General features: G+C 55.6%; 1 protein-coding gene and 1 long non-coding RNA gene across 6 annotated transcripts in view; one reads left to right on the plus strand and one right to left on the minus strand.

Annotated features, from left to right (window-relative positions):
• KLHL29 (kelch like family member 29) overlaps positions 1-23,017 on the plus strand; it is a 321,454-nt gene that overhangs the window by 277,945 nt on the left and 20,492 nt on the right. For all 5 annotated transcript variants that reach the window (XM_007971342.3, XM_007971343.3, XM_073022803.1 and 2 more), the window contains one exon: positions 18,935-19,073. In XM_007971342.3, coding sequence (XP_007969533.2) covers positions 18,935-19,073 — 139 coding nt within the window. The remainder of the gene's footprint in view (positions 1-18,934; positions 19,074-23,017) is intronic.
• On the minus strand, positions 1,937-9,682 carry LOC119627196 (uncharacterized). Its single transcript, XR_005243257.2, has 3 exons — positions 9,034-9,682; positions 7,489-7,537; positions 1,937-6,911 (listed from the first exon to the last, which is right to left on the minus strand). It is a non-coding gene; the product is annotated as an uncharacterized lncRNA (long non-coding RNA).

A 23,017-nucleotide genomic window follows, 5' to 3' on the forward strand; every position in this document is an offset into this window, starting at 1 on the left:
CTCATGGCTCTGCAGGCTGTACGGGAAGCATGACACCAGCATCTGCTTCTTTAGAGGCCTCAGGGAGAGGCCTCTAAAGGGGCTGCAAATGAGTGCTGGATATGCAAGGAGCATCCATTGAGGAAATAGGCATGGGGCACTTACCTCTGATCATGACTGGGTGAGTTTCCTTCTGAAGTCCAGTGCCGCCTCCTTTATGAAAGTGAGCCATAGGGTGTGGTCAGGCTCCCCTCATGGTGGAGAGCACAGGGGAGCAGGCATCACAAGGTGAGGGTAGACGGAAGAGAAAGGGAAGGGGCACCATGCTTCTTTAAACAACCAGGCCTAGCATGAACTAATAGAGGGAGAGGCCTCTCAAGACAGTGAGAGGTGCACCAAGCTATTCACCAGGGGTCTGCACCCATAACCCAGACCCCTCCCACCAGGCCCCACCTCCAACACATTTCCACGTGAGATTTGGAGGGGACAAATATCCAAACCATATCAATAACCTTTTCCACATCGAGCTGTATACTGGGTCCATGGGGGACACTGTCCATTCTTGCCCTCTTGGAGGTGAGTACCATGGTGGGACAGGCCCACACCTCACCCCAAGTTGTGCATGAAGTCACAAGGACAACTGGAGAAAATATTGAGGCATAGGTGTTGCAGAGGAAAAACTCATTCTACGCATCAGTCAACAAAACTGTACTGAGCACCTACCCTGCATAACAAGCCAACCTCCCTGCCCTCAGGGGGCTCACATTCGAGCTTCCCAGAGCCTCCCAAATGATGACGGCATCCACATCCCAGATGCAGCAACTAGAGAAATAACAAGTTGCATGTGCTTTTTCCAAGGCTGTCTAAGACAGGCTGAGCTACGATCCCCGAAACCAGGGCAAGGGTCTCGGGTGGATCTTCAGAGCCGCATCCCAACCCCCTTGCCAAGCTCCCTCTGCCCCAGGCAGCAACTAGGGAAGTGTGCCCAGCCTCAGCTCGGGAAGGACAGTGTGCGGTGACCCTGTGGGAAGAGAGCAGTTCCTCTCAGTCTTTCTCGGGGACCAAGGCCAAAAGCCAGAAGGTTGCAGAAGTTGCTTATCCTGGAGGCAACAAAGCGAGGGTGCCTTGAAGTTATGGAGATCATGACTGTTCCACAAAGCCTGGCAGAAGGGGTTGCAAATGAGTGCTGGATATGCAAGGAGCGTCCATTGAGGAAATAGGCATGGGGAACTCTCCTCTGATCGTGACTGGGTGAGTTTCCTTCTGAAGTCCAGTGCCTCCTGCTTTATGAAAGTGAGCCGTAGGGTGTGGTCAGGCAGACAGCGCATGTGGAGCACCCAAGACCAAGTGCTCAACCACAAGCTGGCCCACCCAGACTGGCACAGAGGTAAAGGCAGCCCAACCCTCAGTGGTCACAGCTGTCCTCCCAGCAGCGATCAGGCACCTGGCAGTTGCCAGGGCCCCTCTCTCTCTGCCCAGCCCTGGTGGCCTTAGAGTGCCTGCTGGACAGTTGCTCCCAATTCCTCCCTGGCCAATGGCCTTGAAAGAGTCCTGAGTCCTGAGTGAGTAGGGGAGGTGGTTGTGGTGGGCAGAGCCAGGCTCAGTGAGGTTCCCTGGGGGACTTCTGGGATGAGTTTGCTAATAGAGACGTCTGTTCTGGGAGGTCGTGATACCACCTGTCATTAACCCAGGCACTCTGCCCAGGGTTCTCACCAAGAATTCGTAGGTGGCTGCTTGCAGGCGGGTGAGTGATTTGCAAGGACCACAAGAATATTTGCATAAACATATGTATGGAAGTGTGTATTTATTTGCATTCATTTGCATAAATTGCTGGCTCTTTGAGCTGTTGTTCCTTAATTTTATATTTTTTTAGTGAATTTCTTTGAGCTCTGAGCACAGATCTGGACACTTCGGGAGTGAGAACAAAAAGGCAAAAACATACTCGTGAATCAGAAACTTGGGGGGTGAAGCCTGAGCCTCTGTATATTTTTAAAGCCTCCAGGTGAGCCCAGTACACAGGCCAGGAACCAACGCGAGACAGGACAGGCCTATGTCAGATCAGATCAGCCTTCCTCCACTGGGCAGGTCACCTCACCTCTCCCAAAACTCAAAAGCAATGAGGAGTGTGAAGTGCCAGTGCCATGCCAGCCCGCGGCGATCACCCAGCAAGCACTCACTGGGCCCTGCTCAGCATCACCACCACTGCACGGTGCCATCCTGTGTAGACCCGGCTGCTCCTCCTGGCCCTGCCACCCAGTGGCCCTGGACTCCACCCCTAGGACCCTGAGCTCTTGGGTAGTGAGTGCTCCACACTGAGGCCTGGGGTCTGTTCTGTCTGAGGTACACGGTCATTTCTCCTTCGAGGTGACTTCCAGGCTGACAATTCCATCACTGCCCAGATGCCTGGGAAATGCATACTTGTGATCGGGAGACCACCCAGCCCTGCTGGCCTTCCTCTGTTCCTCTTTCCAGGCCAGGAGAGGGCCAGGCACTGAACGACCCCGAAGCTTGCAGGCTTTTGCTTTCCCTTGTAGGCGCTGCCCAGGGGAGAAGAACACTGGATTTCTGGAAATGTCTAAAGCACTTCAGTGCAATTGTTGCCAGGGTCCTGCCCCTCTCTGCGTAATTTTTTTCTCCTCCTCCCTGTTTGACATCTTCCCTCCATCGTCCCCCACCCAGCTGGCCCAGCTGTAGCATCCCTGGTCACTCTGTGCTTCTCTACCTTGAGTCTCTGCTTGTGGACGGCCCTTCCTCCATGGCTGATGGCTCAAACCCTGTCCATTCAAGACCCAGCTCAGTGCCTTCTATCCCACAGCACCTTCTCCAAGCCAGCACCTGTTTCCCTCAATCACTCATTCAAACCTTACCTGAAACCTGCTTGAGGCCAGAAGCTATGCTAGGCACTGGGGTGCAGAGCTTTGCTTTTGAGAGCTTTCCTGAGGAGTGAGAGCTTTTCGGAGTGGTGAGCAAGTCCATGACTTCCCCTGCCCCAGCGCCTACCTGTGCACCCCTGTCGAACAGGTGCACCGCATTGGAGGATGCTGCTCAGAGCAATGCTGCAGACCTTGCTAACGGGAGACAGAGCAGTCATACCTTGGCCTGCAGAAGTCCAGGGAGGAGGGAAGTGGTTTCAGAAGCTCCAGGGGCAGAGGGGAACAGATAGGAGCTGAAGGGGCAGCTTCTGGTGGCAGCCGAGGTGGCCAAGCCCACTCCTCTCCTGGATCCACCTTTGCTGGGACAGGCGGGGTTCTTCCTGGAACCTCAAGGAGTCCCAGAGCTTGATTCGCAGACCCTCCCGATCCCCCAGGCCAGCCAGGCTGGGGAAAAGGCTGTCCCCAGCCTGCCCCAGGCCTGGCTGCAGCCCCCACTTACCCAGACCCTCAGATGTGTGTGGTCCCCACTGCTGCTCCAGCAAGGCCCCTCAGGGCCACCCTTAGTCCCTTCCCCTCACCTCCACCCTCCAGAAGCAGCACTCACCCTGAGAGGGAGCCAGCCTGGGCCTCCGCAGCAGAGCGTGGGAGCCCAGAGAGCCTGGAAGTGGCACAGCAGGGGCAGCGTGATTCACCACCAAGGCTGAGCTGAGCAGGAAGGTCGTGGCCCTTGGTGGGCAGTGGCCACTCCCATGTCAGGCCGAGCAGCACCTTCCTCATCCCTGGGCTGGGGACTGTGGAGTCTAGGAGGACCTGGTCCTGTGTGACTACAGGGGACTGCAGACTCAGCTGGTGACGACCCCCACGCGGCCAGCCTGCAGCATCTCAGTGCCCCCAGGCCAGGAAGGCCCCTCTCTTCCCATTTGGTCAGGGTCATTCACTCAGCCAGCAGACGCCTCTCTGCCCCTGCTGGGTGCTCAGTGCTGGAAGTCCCTGTCCATGAGCCACCCCCGGTCCAGAGAGAAGCAAACAGACTCAGCAGAGTGCTGAGCCAAGTGTGGTGGGACCACAGAGTGGCAGCTGATCTTACTGAATCGGTAGATGTTTTCTGAACGAGGACGAAGGAATTCCCAGGCGGAGGGAATAGCCTAGGTGCCACCCTCCTCTTCCAGGCTCCCACGCAGCCTCCGTTTCCCTTCTGCACAGTCCTGCCCCACTGAATGGATAACTGTACATGCAGAGAAGGCTCTGAGAGGGCAGAAAGCCAGGTTGTCGCATCACTTCTGCCCCCTGCACAGGGCCTGGCGCACAGTGGGGGCCCTGCCCCATAAGCCGCGCCCGTGGCCAGTGCTGGACACAGCCTGCTGGGGAGACTGGTCCTTCTCAGCGTTTGTGTTCACCTAGGGGATGGTCCCCCCCCCCACCGTGTGGCTGCCCTGCCACCCCCGGTCAGCCTCTGAGCACAGTGGCTGGTGCCCGGCTCATTTAGAGCTGAGGCCCCCAGAACCCGGGGCTGCAACTGAGTACACAGGCCTGGCCACGCCAGTGCAGGACAGCAACTCTTGGGTAACTGTGTCCAGTGGATTTGTAAAAACAGGGCCGTGGTATTATCACAGAATCTGGTAGGTTCTGCTTCCCAAGAAAAACAGACTGTCAAGTTAAATACATATGGGGAGGGACCCAGGCAGAGATGGGTGTCAGTAAAACCGGAAGCTCAGCCGAAATGATAGGGACACATGAATGGTCCCACGCAGGGAGAATTGAGCCAGAAGGCCCTGGAGCATGGGCCGTGTGCTCAGTCAGGCCTCTCCTTCCTGCATCTGGGGTCTCAGTCATGTCGATCGTCACGTGGAGCCCAGTGAGTGTCAGAGGCTGCATAGGGCTCTGGGAGTATCGGGGGAGGGAAAGGCGGCGGCTCCACCTGCCTGAGCTGGCAGGCTAACTGGAAGATAGGATTCAGCGGACAGAGATTACACACCCAGGAGGAGGGATTGGCCTGGGACGAGGGGAGACCAGGCACAACCTGGGGGTTGGGAGGAGGGGGGTGTCAGTACAGCCCATCTGTTGGTTCTTTCTTGGACCTCATGGAACCAGGCCGGGTGCCTCCTCACAGTCTGGGGCACAACATGGACTCGCCGACCGGTGTGATGGGCGGGGGGCGTGCTGGGCACCGTGTCTGCTACATGTGGGCACCAAAGCAGTGTGCCACCCTTGGCAGGATGAGGGGCTGACTCCCCGCCGTTGCATGATCCCCCCGACCCCCAGGCCTGACACAGGCCTTCTAAGGCAGACCTGACCCCCTGACTCTGCGCCAGGGCCTGCGGCAGGGGGCGGATCACCTGGAGGGCACAATTCCACTTTCTTGTTTCATGCCTGTAAAGATTTTCTAATATTCCTATAATGATGTGGAGATTACTTGTATCATCTTAAAAGGTCGTTAGAAATATGAAAAACTAGAAATGACTCTTGGGCTTTTACCCCCCCTGAAATGGCAGAAGGCAGGTGTATTGTCCTAAACTGACCCGGGCCAGGATGGGCAGGAGGGGTGGGCACAGAGAACCAGGGGCAGATACTACTCCTGGAAGACCATGAAGGGAACAGGGTGGGCAGAGAGGGGAGGGGTCTCTACACACACACACTCATACACTCACACACACACTCTCTCTTCTCCCCTCTCTCCTAACCCCACATCCTCCCAGCTGTGACTCCTCCCTGGATGGGATTTGCAGTGTTCTGAGCTGCCATTAGCTCCTGGCATCTGGGGTTTCCATTTCATTTCCCTCTTTACCTAGGTAACTAAACTGATTGTACTCCCGGCTCTGGTTCACTAATTCTTGCAAATCCTTTAAAACTATTGATTTATTTGCTGGGACTATGGCTCTCAGAATTCTTGGGAAATAATGGCTTTTACTGAAGCAGGAGGAGGAGACCCGTGTTTACCCGTCTCCTGTGACTCTCTCCTGCCTGCCCCTATCCCCGGTTCTCCCTGAATCTCTTTCCACTCCTTCTCTAAGCCAGCCTGTCACCTGGTGCAGGTGGCTGACTCCCAAAGCCGTAGCTGGCCAGATCTTGGAAAGATTAGGTCTCCAGGAAGAATACAACAAAGTGAGGTTTCATGAGCACATGAGAATTTAGGCTTTGGGTTTGCATCTGTGGCTGTCGGGCTCCTCGTCCCTTATGGAGGAATACCATTTCCTCGTCCAGGTCCCTGTGGCCCTTCTGTTTCCAAAGCACACCGTTCTTGTGGATCTGCAGCTTTAGATGCCAAAGGCCTGAGGCTGCTCACTCGGCCTCTTCCCAGCCAGCCCCTCCCCACACCCCACAACAGCTGTTCATCCAGCTCCCCAGGACCCCCAGTGGAGGCCAGTCAGCCAGGGCCTCTGAATGGATAGAGAGTAGGGGGTGGTCTCATGGTAGCTGCAGAGCCACCCACTCCTGGAACCCAGGGCTGCCTGCTGGCTGGGAATGGAGGGCAGCAGGCTCCCGGGGCAGATTGTGCCTGTGTAGGACCCCAGGGGGACTGTCTCTGTGATGGACCTGGCTGCACTGCCTCAATTCCTGCCCCAATTCCCAGCCTCGTTCACCAGCCTCCAATATATACCTTTCTGCTTCGCTGTCAGAACTGGGTCCTGTGGTTGGCATCCCAGGCCCTGACTGGGACAGACGCATGGATATGTCAGGCCTATGATAAATGCCACTTATGGCAGAGCCTGCCCAGGTCCTGGGGGAGCATAGCTTTGCAAGTTCATCACAGCCAACACGGTCATCACTGTCTTTGCACTCCTGAAGGAACTTTGAAGTCTGGGGCCGGAGCACCCAACCGGCCAAGCCCAGGCCTCATGGCCACATGCCAGCTACCAGGGAGCTACCTCCCCTGGGCCCCCACAGTGACAGGGCCCAGATCCCCACATCTTGGGATTGTCCCCAGTAGGAAGGGGTTCCAGTGCTGAGCAGCCAAACTCACCTCTGTCTACTCCAGTGGCTCCTTTCCCACCAGATTTGAGCTCCTTGGGGACAGAAAGTGGCTTCCTCTCCATGGTCCAGGCCTGGCATGAAGGAGGCCTGTAAATATGCACTGAGGTGTTGAGCTAGTTGATTCGGAGTGACTCACCCCCCTCATGTGTCCGGTTCTCCACTGGAGACAGCCAGCAGTTGCCCCACAGTCCTGCGCTTCCTGGCCCCACTCCTGGCCCCCTGGCCCTGGCCACCCACCCCTCTTTCCTCAGAAGGCCTCTAGCACCACAGCTGACCATCCTGCAGCTCTCTCATCCAGCTCCTCACTGTGGGCACCTGTGTCTGCACTGAGCCGCGTCCTCCCCCAGGACAGGAGCTGTCTTGCTCACCTCTTGCCCCCTCTTCCTCCACAGCTCTCACCCCACCCCAGCTCCAGGTGTCGGCCTGGGGCCCTGTGCCTTGTGGCACCTGATGATATGCTTTGGGTGCTTGCCTAAGGCCTGGGAAATTCAGAGGAGGGGTCAGAATGGGCTGAAATGGCAGGGGCAGCCCGGAAGAAGGGAGCTCATGATGGTGTGAGAAAGCAAGACCCAGGCCAGGGGAGCGTGGGGAGGTGGGCCCGCACATGCAGGGGCAGGCCACTCGCAGCTGCTTTCCAGCAACCTTTTCAGTGTCAGAGACAAACCTGACGCTCTCAGCCTCCCTCGTGAAATCCACCAGTGGCCCCCAGCCTCCTGTGGGAAAAAGAAGACGGGTTGGTTTGCTTGGTTCACTGTCAGATAGATAGGGGTTTGCCTTGATCTGCAGCTTTTCCCTCTGCTTCTCATATGCAGAGGCCTCATGCTTACACACACATATACAAGGGCGTAGACACGCACCCATGCCACATGCGGTCTCCCACACACAACTACACAGACACGGGCACAGACACACACCCACACCACGTGCTCACATGCACTGTGCACACGAGGACACACATACACCCGTCCTCACACACACAGCACAGACACATACACGGGGTGCACGCATACGTCCACACCACATGCTTGCATGTACATATACATACAGGCATGTACACACCCCCATACCACATGCTGTCTCTCACACACACACACACACACACAGGCACATTCACAGGGGTGCATACACACCCCCATACCACATGCTCACACACGCACACACACCCCCCTCCATGGGCACATACACAGGGGTGCATACACACCCATACCACGTGCTCACACGCACACACACCCCTACACGGGCACATACACAGGGGTGCATACACACCCATACCACATGCTCACACACACACACACACACACACCCCTACACGGGCACATACACAGGGGTGCATACACACCCATACCACGTGCTCACACGCACACACACCCCTACACGGGCACATACACAGGGGTGCGTACACACCCATACCACATCCTGTCTCTCTCACACACACACATACACAGGCACATTCACAGGGGTGCATACAGACCCCCATACCACATGCTCACACGCACACACACACACCCCTACATGGGCACATACACAGGGGTGCGTACACACACCCATACCACATCCTGTCTCTCTCACACACACACCCCTACACAGGCACATACACAGGGGTGCGTACACACCCACACATGCTCACACGCACACACACCCCTACACGGGCACATACACAGGGGTGCATACACACCCATACCACATGCTCACACGCACACACACCCCTACACGGGCACATACACAGGGGTGCGTACACACCCACACATGCTCTCTCACACACACACACACACACAGGCACATACACAGGGGTGCGTACACACCCACACATGCTCTCTCACACACACACACACACACACAGGCACATACACAGGGGTGCATACACAGACCCATACCACATCCTCTCTCTCTCACACACACACCCCTACACGGGCACATACACAGGGGTGCATGCACACACCCACACATGCTCTCACACACACACACACACACACACAGGCACACATACAGGGGTGCATACACACGCCCACCCACGGGCTTGCACACACCATATGTTCACACCCACACCTTTGTAGCCACCACATGCTTGAACACACATGTAGATACACATGCGTGCACACAGCACATGCCAGCCATACCAGTGACCTTCAGTCCCTAACGTGGCCCTCTCACACCTCAGCCTGTGTGTTCACATCTCGCCCCTGCAGCTAGCTGGGGCGCTCCTGCTCACCTTTTGAGTCTTCCCTTGACTGTCACCTTCCCTGTGGACACACTCCTCAGCTCCGTCGGGTAGAACCAGCCATCCCCTCCTCGGTGCCACATCCGCCCAGCACTTGCCCCAGTCAGACTCCTCTTGCAGGGCATTCCAGGCAGACACATGCTCTGTGAGTGTGTCTCCCGTTAAACTGTGAGCTCCCCCAGCTCTGCGCACGTGCCGATTTCCACGTGACCCCAGCACCCCCTTCTCCCCCCGCCAGTGCCCGGCACACAGGAAACAGCAGTTTAATGAATAAACGAAGGGGCCAAACAGACACAAGCCATCTGAGGTTCCCAGAACTCGGGGTCTGAGTCTGCCTCTGAAGGAGGATGTCAGGGCCCCAGCCCCACTCAGCGGTGAACGTCGTCAGCTGCTCCAGGGCACCCTCTAACCTCTATAGAGCTCCCTGGCATTCTGGCCTGACCCCAGGGCACTCAGAGCTCTCCAAGGTGCTGAACTTGGCTCTTGCATTTGGCCCCAACTATCTATCCTGGCTTCTTCAATCCCCCCAGCCAAGAACCACCCCATCTTCCAAGAGCCCACCCTCCAATGGAAAAGAAGCAGTACCTCTAAATAAATAATGCTGTAGACAGAACACAGTTCTTCCACATGAAGACATGGAAGGCTATGAGTACAGGGGAGGAGTGAGACCCACCCACCCTCACCCCCACCCCAGACATTGGATTCAGCTCAGTTTCTGAGGCCAGATTCAAGTCTCTTCCTCTTCTGGCCCTGAGGAGCAAGGCACCTCAGGATACCCCGCTTCCTGGTAACAAGTTCTAGCCCCTGGTGGGGCCAGCTACCTCACAAAAGGATGGTAGGGCCACCCTGCCCCTAAATGCCTGCCCCTCTGTCTGCTCCCATCTGCCTTGGCCCCTCACCTGGCCCTCCCCCAGCCCACCTTCAGGCTTCCAGGCCCCACAGAGCTCTTCCAGGTCCTGCCTTGACTTCCCTGGATGTTGAATTCCCCACACAAAGTCCCCTCCACCTCCAGCTCTGGCCACTCTAGAACTCTTCACACTACTGGCCTTGACCCTATTTCTCACCCAAGTCTCCCGAGCTCTGGCCTTCTCCCAAGGTCTCTCAGCCCTGCCCTCGCCCCATGATATGTTCCTCCTCTCCTGCTCGGAATATTCCCATCATCCCTTGGCCTCCATCCTCCAAGCAGGGGAAGGAGCCAAGCGGCAGCCTTTTTGCTGGAGGCAGGAGGGACTATGTGCTGCTAGTGTCAACCAAACCAGGCACTTGCTCCAGCGGCAGCCACAGAATTTGCCCATGGCCTTCCCTGCTTAGCTTGGGACCCACCCCCACCTCTGCAGTGCCCACCCTCTGGCCAGGTTCCTTAGGCTGGGGATGGGATCCTGACACTCTGCCCCCTGTCCTCCTCCATTCCTTCCTAAACAAGAGACCGTACCCTTTGACTCCTACTCAGAGCCCACAAGGCACGAGTTGTCCAGGAAGATGATCTGTTTCTGGCTTTTTGTGGGGGGGCGGTTGGGGGGTAGATCTTATGATCCAAGCAGCTAGGACCCAAAACCTGGAGAGAACCCTGTTCTGCAGAGTGGCCTCAAGGGCTCCAGGCTGCACCTGTGTTCGGCAGCTGCTGGGGTGGTCACTTCTTCCCAGGAAGACCATTTAAGGCTTTTTGAAGCCATTGGAGCTGAACAGATAATTAAATCTCTCCCCAAGGAGGACCTAAATAATTAATGTGCCAATGCTTTAGCAACTGTAGATTGCATACAAATTGCAGAGTTATTGCCGTTATTAACACCAATGTTGCCTGAAGTTAGAGGGGCTTGACTTTTACATTCTGTCCATCCGATTCCACACAACTGTGGTATTTCAAATAGTTCCAGTGGATCACATTTGAGGGAATGTCATCTAACCCCCTAGCACATATCTGCATGTGGTCTGTAACCCACAATGAATTCCAATCAGAAAGGAACTTTGTGTGCAAAACATGGTGCCAGGTGTTCAGGGGGCCAGAGAGACAAGCCCTTCAGAAGATCACAAACTAGAAAGGAGATGGACAGACAGACAGACATTCCTCCGTAATAAGGCAGCCAAAGGTCTCTACTCCAATGAAGGTACCAGGTCTCATGGGACCACAGGAGAGGGTGAAGTTAATGGCAACTGGGGAATTCTGTAAGAATTTTTGGAGGATGGGATTTTAAGCGAGGCTTACAGCCAGGCATGGTGGTTTAAATGAGGCTTACAGCCAGGCATGGTGGCTCACACCTGTAATCCCAATGCTTTGAGAAGCCGAGCCAGGAGAATCACTTGAGGTCAGGAGTTTGAGACCAGCCTGAGCAACATGGTGAGACCCTGTCTCTACAAAATAATAATAATAATAGGGTGAGGCTTAAGGAATGGATGAGACCCTAGGAAGCAAGTTTAGGAGAAACCTTGGCCAAGGCAGAAAGAGAAACATTCAAAGTGAAGGAACAGGATGAACTGGGTGTGAACTTAGAGGTGGGGGATGTGTGGAACATGATAGAAGATGAAGCTGTGAGCACAGGTCAGGTCAGGTCATAGAAGCCTGCAGGAGCCCTCGGTACGGAGTTTGGAAGTAAGGGATCAAGGCAGTCATTGGTCTGGTGGACCCTAGATGAAGAAAGAGCTCCCACTGAAGGTCACAGGAGGATTGAGGTGAATCTGTGACTAGATCTAGGTCTCCCAGTCGCACTACCTACGGCCCAAGCTGGCAGCTGCCTCTGTTCAGTCCTTGGACCTAAGGGTCAAGGGCACAAACCCAGGGAAAGAGAAGGGAATATTTCTGTTAGTTTTATGATGATTTCAAAAAATGCTATGGAGAAAAATAGAAGTGAATTTTCTATCATCTTAGAGGACATGAGAATGTTCCAGCTGGAAGGCAGTCTTCAGTCCCACACACACCCACGGGTGTACAACCCTGGGTCAGGGGCTGTAGGCACAGAGGGGACCTCTGGGGCCAGCTATCACTGCTCAGTAAATAGGCCTTGTCATCCAGTGTCATCAGTTTGGAAACGGCAGGCTAGTGGGAGAGGTTGTGACTGTTCCTAGGACTTTGGCTCCCTTTTAGACAAATGGCAGAAATTCCCATTTGGACAACAGGAAAGCCAGAAGGGCTCCTCACTAAAACCCTAAGTCCAGGCAAGAAGTCAGAGTGTTTCACGGTTCCTAGGAGGGTTTGCCTGCGTGGGGCCTCAGGTGTCACACGTCCGACTCAGGCTGGATGAGGGATCCACAGGTACCGCCCACAGGTGGTTTCATTCTGTCTCACCTGGAAGCTGGAGCCTGCTCTTGGCCTCCAAGGTTCATTCTGAGGCCAATTCTTCTTTGGAAAAGAAGAAGGGGAAGAAATGCATATCTGATCAGACGGGGGAGGGAGGGCAACATTCCGCTCGGGAGGCGCGTGGAGCAGCAGCGGGATGCTCTGTTTGCGTAAAGCCTCCATTTGTCCCCACAGTGTCAGCATGCGTCGGCCTCACTGCTGCTGGATGAATTGCCCTATGGGCCTGCCTGACACGGTCTTCGCTGGGCCTTCTCAGTATATTTCACAACTGCTCTGAGTTTATAATTTTTTCAGGTCCTTTATCAAATATGTGTCATACATACCAATGGGATGGGAAGCATTTATCACCTAGCTGGGTTCTTACTTGAGCTCTGAAAAAAATGATTTGGCCACACAACCTTTCTCAAGGCTCTGATTTAATGGACTTCTCTGCGGCAAAGCCACTGAAATTCTTTGCCTTTTAATATTGACATCTCTTCCTCTTTATTACCATCTCACACAGCCCTTGTAGTCCAGCCGGAACGAGCCCATTAGTCTCTGACAAATAACTTATGCCGTTTGGTGAAAAATATGCAGAAGTTTGACTGCAACTTCATCTCCAGCCTTGGTTCTGTTTGTGGCTTTACTCTCCTCTAGGCAAAGCATCCAGCCCCAGGCAGAGCCTCCTCAAGTCCCCATTCCCTCATGCCGGTTGCTGCTGCATCCACAGAGCCATTTTCTACTAACCACTTAGAATGAACGGGGTTCGAGACGGGTCGCGAGAGGGGATATCTGGTCCGTAACTCGGGGGTGAGAACTGAACGTGAGCCATGGCCTCAAGAAGCTTTGCTCTCTTTCACTCACTCTCCAGGAACCCCTGGCACCACTACCATAGGAACGAGCCTGGGCTAGCCTGTTGGAGCATGAGAGACTGCGTGGAGGAGAAATGAGCTGTCCCAGATGAGACATTTAGACCAGCCAGTCTCTGCCAATATCAGCCAGGCCTGACCTAGATCTGCTGAATGTAGCCCAAACTGCCAAACCAGAATCGCAGTCTAAATAAGTGCCTATAGCAGCATTGTTTACAATAGCAAAATGGTGGCAGCAACCCAAGTGTGCATCAAAGGATGAATGTTAAACAGTATGAGGTATCTACATACAGTGGAATATTAGCCAGCCTTAAAAAGGAGGGAAATCCTGAGGCATGCTGCCATGTGGGTGAACCTTAAGGACATTATGCTAGGTGAAACTCACAGAAGGACAAATATTGCATGATTTCACTTATAAGAGGGTCTAAAATAGTCAAACTCATAGAGACAGGAAGTAGAATGATGGTTGCCGGGGCTGGGTGGAGGGGTGGTGGGGAGTGGTTGTTTAATGGGTGTGGAGTTTCTGTTCGTGAAGATGAAAAGGATTCCAGTGGTTTGCCCAACAGTGTGAATATACTTAACACTACTGAACTGGACACTTTAAAATGGGTACATTTTACCAAAACTTAAAAAAAAAAAAATTAGCCTCTAATTGTACTAGGAAAGGTGAAACCAACACAGGGGAAGTTCCCTGAGCACTGGAGTCCATTATCTATTCATGCTTTGTGTATCAGTTAGCTCTTGCTGTTTAATGAACAATTCTAAATTGAGTGACTTAAAATTGAGTGTTTCAACAACAGCCACTTATTTAGACTGTGATCCTGGCCTGGCAGTTTGGGATACACTCAGCCGATCTAGGTCAGCCTGGCTGATACTGGCAGAGACTGGCTGGTCTAAATGTCTCATCTGGGACAGCTCGTTTCTGCTCCACGAGGTCTCTCATGCTCTAACAGGTTAGCCCAGGCTCGCTCCTATGGTGGTGGTGCCAGGGGTCCCTGGAGAGTGAGTGAAAGTGAGCAAAGCTTCTTGAGGCCATGGCTCACATTTACACAGGGTCAACTTCCACCACATTCTGTGGTCCAAAGCAAATCACAAAGCCAGCCAAGATTCAAAGGGTGGGGAAATCATCTCCACCTCTTGACGGGGGAAGCTGCAAAGAATTTTTGCTATCCATCACACCGGCTATATATATGCCAGGCCCTGTGCTGAGTGTTGAAGATAAAAATGTAAATAAAACACAGTCTAGTGCAAGAGGCAGACATGTAAATAAATAATTACAACTCCTAGTATCTATAAAGAAGTGAGCACAGGTTGCTCTGCCAGCCTGTGAAAGAGGGTGGAGGGCAGGGGTATGGGAGGAAGAGGGGAAGGAGGCAAAGAGGCCCAGGACAACATAACACTTTCCCTGGTGGTAAAGGATAAATACTGCTTGGCCAGATGGAGGAAGGGGATGGAAGATCCAGGCAGAGGGGACGGAGACTTGGAGTGGGGACGTGTGTGGGGTGCATGGAAGCTTCGCTGGGGAGCAAAGGGCCCCCTGGGAGTGGAGGAGGAGCTGAGGGAACGGGGAGACCCCCCAGAGGGCCGTGCTGCCCCTGCTCAGCCCTGAAGGATTTGTGCGGCTGGAGGCTGTGAGGAGCTGCAGTGTGGAGGTGGCCTGGAGGGGGACAGGCTGGAAACAGGGAGACGTCCTCAGAGGCTCTTGCAGTGACTCAGGTGAAAGATGAGGGCAGCTCACTCAGGGTGCTGAAGGACCTGGGGCAGGAGCGGCTGGATCCTAAGAATTCTAGGAGGTAAAAAAATGGGACTTGGTGTGATGAGGGGTGGGAGGAGTCTGGGGAAGGCCTGCAGCATGCGGGCGGTGGACCGTCTTCCACGGAAGAGAAGCTCCATGCTGAGTCGGGCATCCTGGGCGTGCGGGAGGAAGTGGGAAAAGGGGCAAAGAGGCCTGGGACAAAAATGTGAGCCTGGGGGCAGCCACTTCAGTGAGCAGCGCCAGGGTGTGCAGTCCCACAGGCACAGGCGGGCATCCCACTCGAAGCCGAGGAAACCCAAAAACAACCCCTGGGGCTGGCCAACAGGGACGGATGCTGAGACCAAGTCTTCATCCCACCTGGTAGGCTCAGCTGCCAGCACTCCGCTCGCCAGACCCCAACGAGCCTCCATCCAGGGAAGGCCATAGCGTCTCTGGGCCATCTTCTCCCGCAGAAACCTGGAGCAGCAGAACAGTGCAGGGTACCAGCTGCTTCTGGAAGTCCGCTCTGAAGGCCCAGCCCTGAGGCCTGCAGCCCTCCCCACACCTGGGAACAGGCCTTGTTGCTGGAGGCCTCCTCACAGCACCCCACACACCTCACTTGGAAGCTCCTCAGAGACCAGGAAGTGTCCTTTGCCAAAACATGGGGCAGGGAGGAGGGCAGCCTGTGCCCAGCGGGTCCTGGTGCCCCCTTGTGGATTCTGGGTCTGCCGCCCCCCCAACAGGCACAGCCTGAGAGCCTGCTTTGCCAGCTGGGCAGGCAGTGGGCAGCAGCCCGCACACACCAGCCAATCGATACCTGGAATGCATTTGGGGCCTGCTGGGAAAAGGAGTCCCCTGGTGAGCACTTTCATAAATTGACAAATTCTTCTGAAAGTGAATAATCTTCCCCAACTATTAAATCCAGATTTCCACCAAGTGAGATTCAGAGAGAACAGAAAGCACCTACATTAGGAGGGGGACACCTGAACCTCCAAGCGCCTTCCAGGTCTGGCTGCAGAATTCCTGGAGCAGCAGGTGTCACGGCCGGGGCTGGGGCTGCTGATAGAATCACTGCCGGGACCTCGATTTGAAGGGAAGGTCTTCAGAAACCCTCGGGATGCCTCAGGCCCAGAAGGAGTAGGCATGTGTGTGCTGCTGTGTTTTCCAGGCCCCTAAGCACTGATTAACTCAGCAGGCATGTGGGGCCACATCTGTCACTCTCTGCAGTGTGACACCCAGAGGGCTACAGAGCAGTTATCTCTGCCCTTCTGTGCTAGAGGAAATGGAGGCCCAGAAAGCTGGGGTGGCTGGCCCCGGGTCACACGCCAATTAGTGGCAATGCTGGAACAAGAACCAGGATCCAGGTCTTCAGAATCCCAGCCCAGAATTACCTCCCCTCCCCTACCACTTCACTCAAAAAGGTGACGTCATCTACCTCACTTCACTCAAAAAGGTGATGTCATCTACCTGGCTCGTGGTTTGGGCATTAATTCAGCTGGTGACTTTCTGGAGACGCGTGTGAGTGCGGCAGCTGAGCCTTATCCAGCCTGGCCCTACAACTGGCCCTGTGCTGTCTCCCCTGTGCCCAGGCTGTCTGAGGCACCGCCAGGCTCTCTGCCTCGTCTCCAGCCCAGGCCTCTATCCACTGCCTCCTACCCCAAACCCCGGGTGTCCCACAGGCCCCACCCCACAACTGATCTTCTAGTTCCCTCCCTTCCTGATGTCCCACCACCATCCCCTCCAAAATCCCGTCAATGGTCTCCACGCCTCCCCGTCCCCGCTTCCTTCCTGCACTGAGCCCCACGGGGTCCACACACTCCTGTTTCTCTGTCGTGCTGCTGCTGTGTAATTCCGGCCTTCTCACCTCTCCCTTGGAAAGACCGTCACCGTCACCAGCACTGCACTCGCCCCCACGCTGAGCTCCCTGTGTGCCGCCACATGCTGTCTTACGGAACCTTCAACAAGGGCGGACCCCGAGGCTCTGAGAATGGAGGTCCCCTTTCCGAAGGTCACACAGCTGATAGGAGGCCCAGTGCAGGTTCACCCTCAGGTCTGGCTTCGAGGCTCAACTCTCCGCACGGCACTTTCTTGCCTCCCATTGGCTTCCTAAGCCACTCCCCATCCTGCCTCTGTGTGGATTTGTCTGAAACCCAAGTCTAACCTCACCACTTCTTATCCAGAATCCCCTGTGGCTCCCTGGTGCCCTGGATGAAGCTGGAGCTCCATCCTGGAGCAGGCAAGACTGCTGCGATCTGGCCCCGCCCACCGCCTCGTGTTCCCCGTTGCCTGTGGCCCTTTTGTCCACCTGCACCTGCCCCCTCGTGCTTCTGCGGCCTCCCCCACCCTCCCGCTGGTGATCTGAGCCTGTTGGTCTCTGTCTTAGCTCCCACCCTCCTTGCTCCGGGTCTGAGCTCACCCCATGTAGATCCTTCCTGAAGTCCCAGCCAGAGCCCCCTTCCACACCCCTGGAGATGGTCTGCTACGACTCCAGACTCAGCGTGACTTGGGGTTTGCGGGGTCAGTGATTCGGCCTTGCCCATGGCTCCCAGAAGGCAGGGCTCCCGACCCCACTCCCTGAACATGCATGTGGCATGTTCTCCAGGAGCCCCTCCCACTGTCTTCCTTGGTCTTCAGCAGAGCCCATTATGTCCTCACCAAAAAGGCCTGCCTGGCAGTCAGGGAGCAGAAGCAGGATCCTCAATCCCCATTTTACAGATACAGAAGTAGAGGCAGAGAGAGGCAAAGGGGCTTGGCCAAGTGTCAGAAGCAAGGCTGGGGCCAGGAAGAAGTCCTGGCGGGCAGCCAGCCCTGGCCCATGTGGACAGCGATAACCAATGAGGCTGGAGCATGGGCGATGGCAGGGAGTGCTGAAGAGCAGGGCTCAGCTCTGCAGGCCACCCTCTCCCATACATCTGCTAAGGGAAATCACCTGGCCTGAAGACAGGTCATTCTGGCCCAAGGATCAGGGCCTCTGACGCACAGCTACCAGCAACATTAAGGGCAGTCCTGGGGGCAGGCAGATGAGGCAAGGCTGTGGGAAGCAGTGGTCACCTGAAGGCCCTAACTTTTGCCAGTGAAAGAGAGTGTGCAACCCCAACAGGGTGGCTGGCAGGCTCTTCCCTCCTTCTCCTTTCTAAGCCTTGGGGTGGGTCTGGGAGAAGCTTCTGACATCCCCAGGTCTGGAGCCCATGGGCCCAGGCACTGTCTGTGCCAGCCCCAGGTCCGAGACACCGGGCACAGGTAGGTGCGCAGCAGAGTGGGAGCCTCCAAGGCCACTTCCTGGGACCTGCTGGGCTGTAAAGCAGGCTCTGCCCAATGTCAAAGCCCCAGGAGAGGGTGGGCGTCCTGAGAGACTCGCCTGGGACATGGGAGGAGGCGCAGAGGGTCCCTGTCCCTTGCTTGCTTGCTTTCCCGAAAAGTCCCCACAAATGTGAAACAGAAGCAGGTGTTTGCCAGTTCTCCCATGGCCCCCTCCTTTCTCGGGGTCCGCTGCCATGCCATGGCTGTGAGTGTCTAACATAAGGGACGCTGTTTTTGCAGGTTTTGTGGTTGTGATTCCTTTGAACCATATCCAGCCCATCTTACATCACAATGCCATGCTTGACTTGGTCTCCAATACATCGGCACCCATTGGCATTTGGAGAACTTGCTCCGTGGTTATTTAACAGTTTTTAGTTGTCTGTGATAATGTATTCTCTATGTTTCCAATCGTCAGTATGGGAATCTCTCCCCCAACCTTTCAATTTCTGGGTTTGATTTTTTGTATCATATTTGGTTTTTTTGCTTTTTGAAGTTGTGATGCCTTTGGTTATTAGCCCCTCCCAGTGGCTGCTTGTTTATGCATTATGTTTGTGACTTCTTTTGACTGTCAGTGTTGAGCCAGTCTTGCCAAGAAACAATATCAAGTATTTCCTATTTCTCTACTTCTTGAAAGAAAAAAAATACTTTTTTTAATTTAAAAAAAAAAAAAAAACTCTTAATGGGAACCTGGCCCTGTCTGTCTTCTCTGTTCTGCAGAAATGTTGAAGGAATTGAACCAGCAACGCAGAGCGAAAGCGTTTACAGACCTGAAAATTGTTGTTGAAGGCAGAGAGTTTGAAGTCCACCAAAATGTTCTAGCTTCCTGCAGCTTGTATTTCAAGGACCTGATTCAAAGGTTTGCCTTCCTTCCAGCTGTGGTCGGGTCTGTTCCTTTGTAGGACGCTTTTGTGTCGCTTTTCTCTTCCCCTCTCTTGCAGGTTCCTGAAGCGTGACTCCCTGTCACAGAGCCAGTAGCCATCTCTCCTCCTCCTCCTCCTCCCCAGTACCCTCTCACACACAGCCTCAGAGCAGCCACTGCCCCCAGCATCTGCCCCCACCCACAGCTTTGCTGGTCACCAGGGGCCTCTGCCAGCAGTAGACAACACCCCACCCTACCCCTGAGATCCCAGGTTCTCAGTGGCTCACAAGCCCTCCCTGAGATTAGGGGGACTGTAGGCTCCATTTTAAGGGATCACTGCACACTGCCCCCACTGGACCAGAGCAGGATCCCCAGTGCCATCGTCCCTGCTGTCAGTGATGACTAATGCCAGGAAAGCACATCGATCAGGCCATCCCTGCTGAGGAGCACAGGGTGCCCCCGGGGCCGCTTTTCCCCAGCCCAAGTCGGGGAGAAGAGACTTGTAGCAAAGCCTGGGCCACACTGCATGTCTGATCCTTGTGCACTGAGCCTAAACCGGCGCTGTGGAGCATAGACCAGGTGTGTCCTAAACACGGTCTCTCTCAACCCTTGCTCCCTCCCTCCTGCCCTCTGCCCTGGCTATTTCTACCTGAATGAGTCTTATTGGTGCATGAGCATCTTTTTTTTTTTTTTCCTCCATTATGTTGATTTTTTTAATTTGTCTGCTTCATACCTTTGCAAAGAAGTCAGGGGCCACCTTCCAGCTCCGTAGTAAGGGAGAGCAGCCAAGGGGCCAGCCCAGGGTAACGCTCACATTTCTCTCAGCCCTCAGCAGATTAACGCCGCTGCTCCTCTTGCCTTGCAGCCTCTCCGGGGCAGACGCTGAGCCAGGACTGTGCTCAGAGGGAGGACAGGACCTCTGCTTCCCAATGCCGTGTTTGGACTTGCCAACTAACCCCGGAGTGACTGTGTTTTGTTTCAGGATGGATCCCTGGCTGGCATCTCCTCTCCGATCCGTCCTTTCACATAGAGCCAGCTGCTCTGTGGGCGGGCTCCACCTGGCCCCATGCCGGCCCTCAGCCTCGCAGGAAGGGGCAGGCTCTTTGGGACTTCCCATCTCATGGACACCTCGGGTCTCCTGCCCCCGGTGCTTGGGCTCTCTCTGTCCAAGCACAGGGGTTAGGGGCATGTGGTCTGGGGTGAAGGGATATGTCTAGTGCCCTCACCAGGCCGGGGAGGACTTTGTCCTTCCACTCTTGACAAATCCTGGAAGCAGGGGCCCGCATCTGGCTGCTGGATCACGGATGAGCGTCCTAGGGTCTTAGGCCTGGCTCCAAACCAGCTGGAGAGGACAGAAAGGGGGCAGGTCAGTGCTGAGCGGCAGCCTAGTGCCCAGCTAGAACGTGGTGGGCGAGAGGAGCACGGGGCCCTCCGATGGCTTTCAGAGACCACACATGGAAAGCCAGACTTGCATGCAACAGAGAAGAACACGTGCTAGGTGGGAACGCAAAGTAGTGAAGGCTTCTTGGGCTAAGAGGTAGGAAGAGCATTCCAGGCCGGGGGTGGGGCATGAGTGGGGAAGGGCAGGGTAGGGCAGATGGCCCTCCCAGAGGGGGCTCCGCTGGGGCAGGCAAGCCCTGACCCCATGCTAGGACCTGGGCATAGTCTGAGGTGGGTAATGTCAAGGGCAGTGAGGAAGGGACACCCACCTGAAGGCGGGAGAACAGTAGGATGTGTCTCGGTGGCCCTGATCAGAAAGGATGGGGCTGGAGGAGAGAGGACATCCCCGCCTTGGCAGGTAGGAGACCTGGGTCCTACACCTGACTCTGCCACTTGTCTTGTGACCTCAGACTGGTCACTTCCTCTCCTGCACCCTGGGCTTTCTCATCTATAAATCAGAGTTGGTTCACATGATGCCCAGGTCTCCTTGCAGCTCTGACACCTCAGAGTGATGGGCAGAGGATGGGCAGGACCAGGACGGAGAGGCTTCCCACGTGTAAGCACCAGGACCCAAGAAGCTGAGGTGTCGTGGGCATCAGAGGTCACAGGGAGGAGAGCAGGGCCACAGGCCAGCGTTGGGAAAGCTGGGGAGATGAGCAGTCGAGCATCTGGTGTGTCAAGCTGAGCAGCCTGATGGATGCCCAGGTCCCCAGGTTGGGCCGCCTGTAGGCAGCCAGGTGCATGGATCTGAACCCAGAGGTCTGAGGTTTGTACAGTCGGGGCTGGGGGACCTTCAGCATACAGGAGGGTCACACGGGAAAAAGGAGGGGAAGCCAAAGCCAAGCCCCAGGGTGCCCTGTGACTGAAGGTCGCCGTGTGAGTTTGCAGCCACAGAGCACACGTGACCATTGGTGCTGATGAGTGCAAACAAGTGCCTTCTCAGGAGGAAAGCCAGGTCTTCACAGGAAGATGGTTTCCTTTCCTGCCGTGTAAAATCATAGAGAATTTCACATTCTTGGTGGTCAAGAGAGAAGCTGATGTCACCATGTCTTTTCAGTCCCCTTCACATCTGTGACCCTGGAGACTTACTGTGCAGCGGCCGGACTGGCCCAGTGCGGAGCTGTGGCCCTGCCCTTTGACCCCAAGCAGTGGCTCCCCACTCAGGCAGCTGCACTCTTGTAAGGGGAGGGAGTAGGGACCATTTCTGGGACCTCTGTCCTGGTGCAGACCTCTGTGGGGATCAACATTGGCCCTCCCTGGGTGAGCCCTGCCAAGAGCAGGTGACCCCTCCCTGCTGTCCCAGCATCCCTGAGCCTCCTGTCTGGAGGCTCAGGCTAGACTCCCACCCCCAGCCTGGGACAGGTGATGTGTCTACCACTCCAGCCCCAGGGAGGACAATGACCCAGCACCCGAGCCTGGCAAGGACAGTGCCTGCCAGACCCAACCCCAGTGCAGACACCCTGCCCTGGAGCCACAGGACAGAATGTGGGAATCCAAGTCATTCACTCGCTGGTCACTCAGCAAACACACAGGAGCCCCTCCTGGGGCCGGGACTCACACCAAACACCAGCCGAGCCCACAGTCTGGTGGGGACACGCTGCAGACAGGCAAGGAGACGAGTGGAGATGACGCTTCAGAGACTCGTGGGCCAAGGGCCTGGCTGTGGGGGAGGGGCATTCAGGGAGGCACCTTGGAGAGGTGGCATCTGATGTGGGTTATGAAGAACAGGCATCGGCCGGGCAGACACGTGGGGGAGAGCAAGGTCGAAAGGCGGGAGGGGGTCTCAGGTCCCACAGGTGACTCCACGTTGCTGCAGGGCCAGGCATGACGGTGGCTTGCAGGGGATGCGGCTGGAGGGAGGCTGGACCTGGGGCACAGGAGCCTGGGGGTGTTGCGACCAGATGTGTGTTTTGTAAAGATGACGGTCAGACCGTGAGTGGGAGCACTGGATCTCAGTGTCCTCTCCCAGGGTGCGACCAAGTCCCTTTGGGCTTGGCTGCCCCCCATGGCCATGCAGAAGGGTCCCAGCAAAGTCCTGCCCAGAGCCCCACACCCTTCACCCTCTTCCCTGAGCATGTGTGGGTGGCAGCGCCTGCCACCTTGCTTGGTAGACAGGTGTGGCTTGGAAGCCAGGTAACGAGACTCCCATGTCTCACTTTGGATGCTGGCACAATGGCATGACCCACACCTGTCGCCAAGTTACCAAGGGTGGGCCTGAGCCACACAAATCCCCAAGACCCAGGGAAACTCGTGCATGCCCATGCATGTGTCCTGCAGCTGAGGACATGCCCAGGTGTTCATTCACGGGCAGAGTCCTCTCTTCTGAGCAGAGCTGGGTACCAGCCACCTGCCCCATGCCTGTGCCTCACCCGCCGCTGCCCACGGATTCTGCCCATCGCTCCAGACGGTGCCCAGTTCCACCTTGCAAAATGAAACATCTGACCTCCGAGGTGCGTGAGGGTGGATGAGGGCCTCCAACCTGATGTCTGAAAGGAAGGGCA

This window comes from Chlorocebus sabaeus, chromosome 14, assembly GCF_047675955.1.
Source record: "Chlorocebus sabaeus isolate Y175 chromosome 14, mChlSab1.0.hap1, whole genome shotgun sequence".
Lineage (NCBI taxonomy): Eukaryota > Metazoa > Chordata > Mammalia > Primates > Cercopithecidae > Chlorocebus > Chlorocebus sabaeus.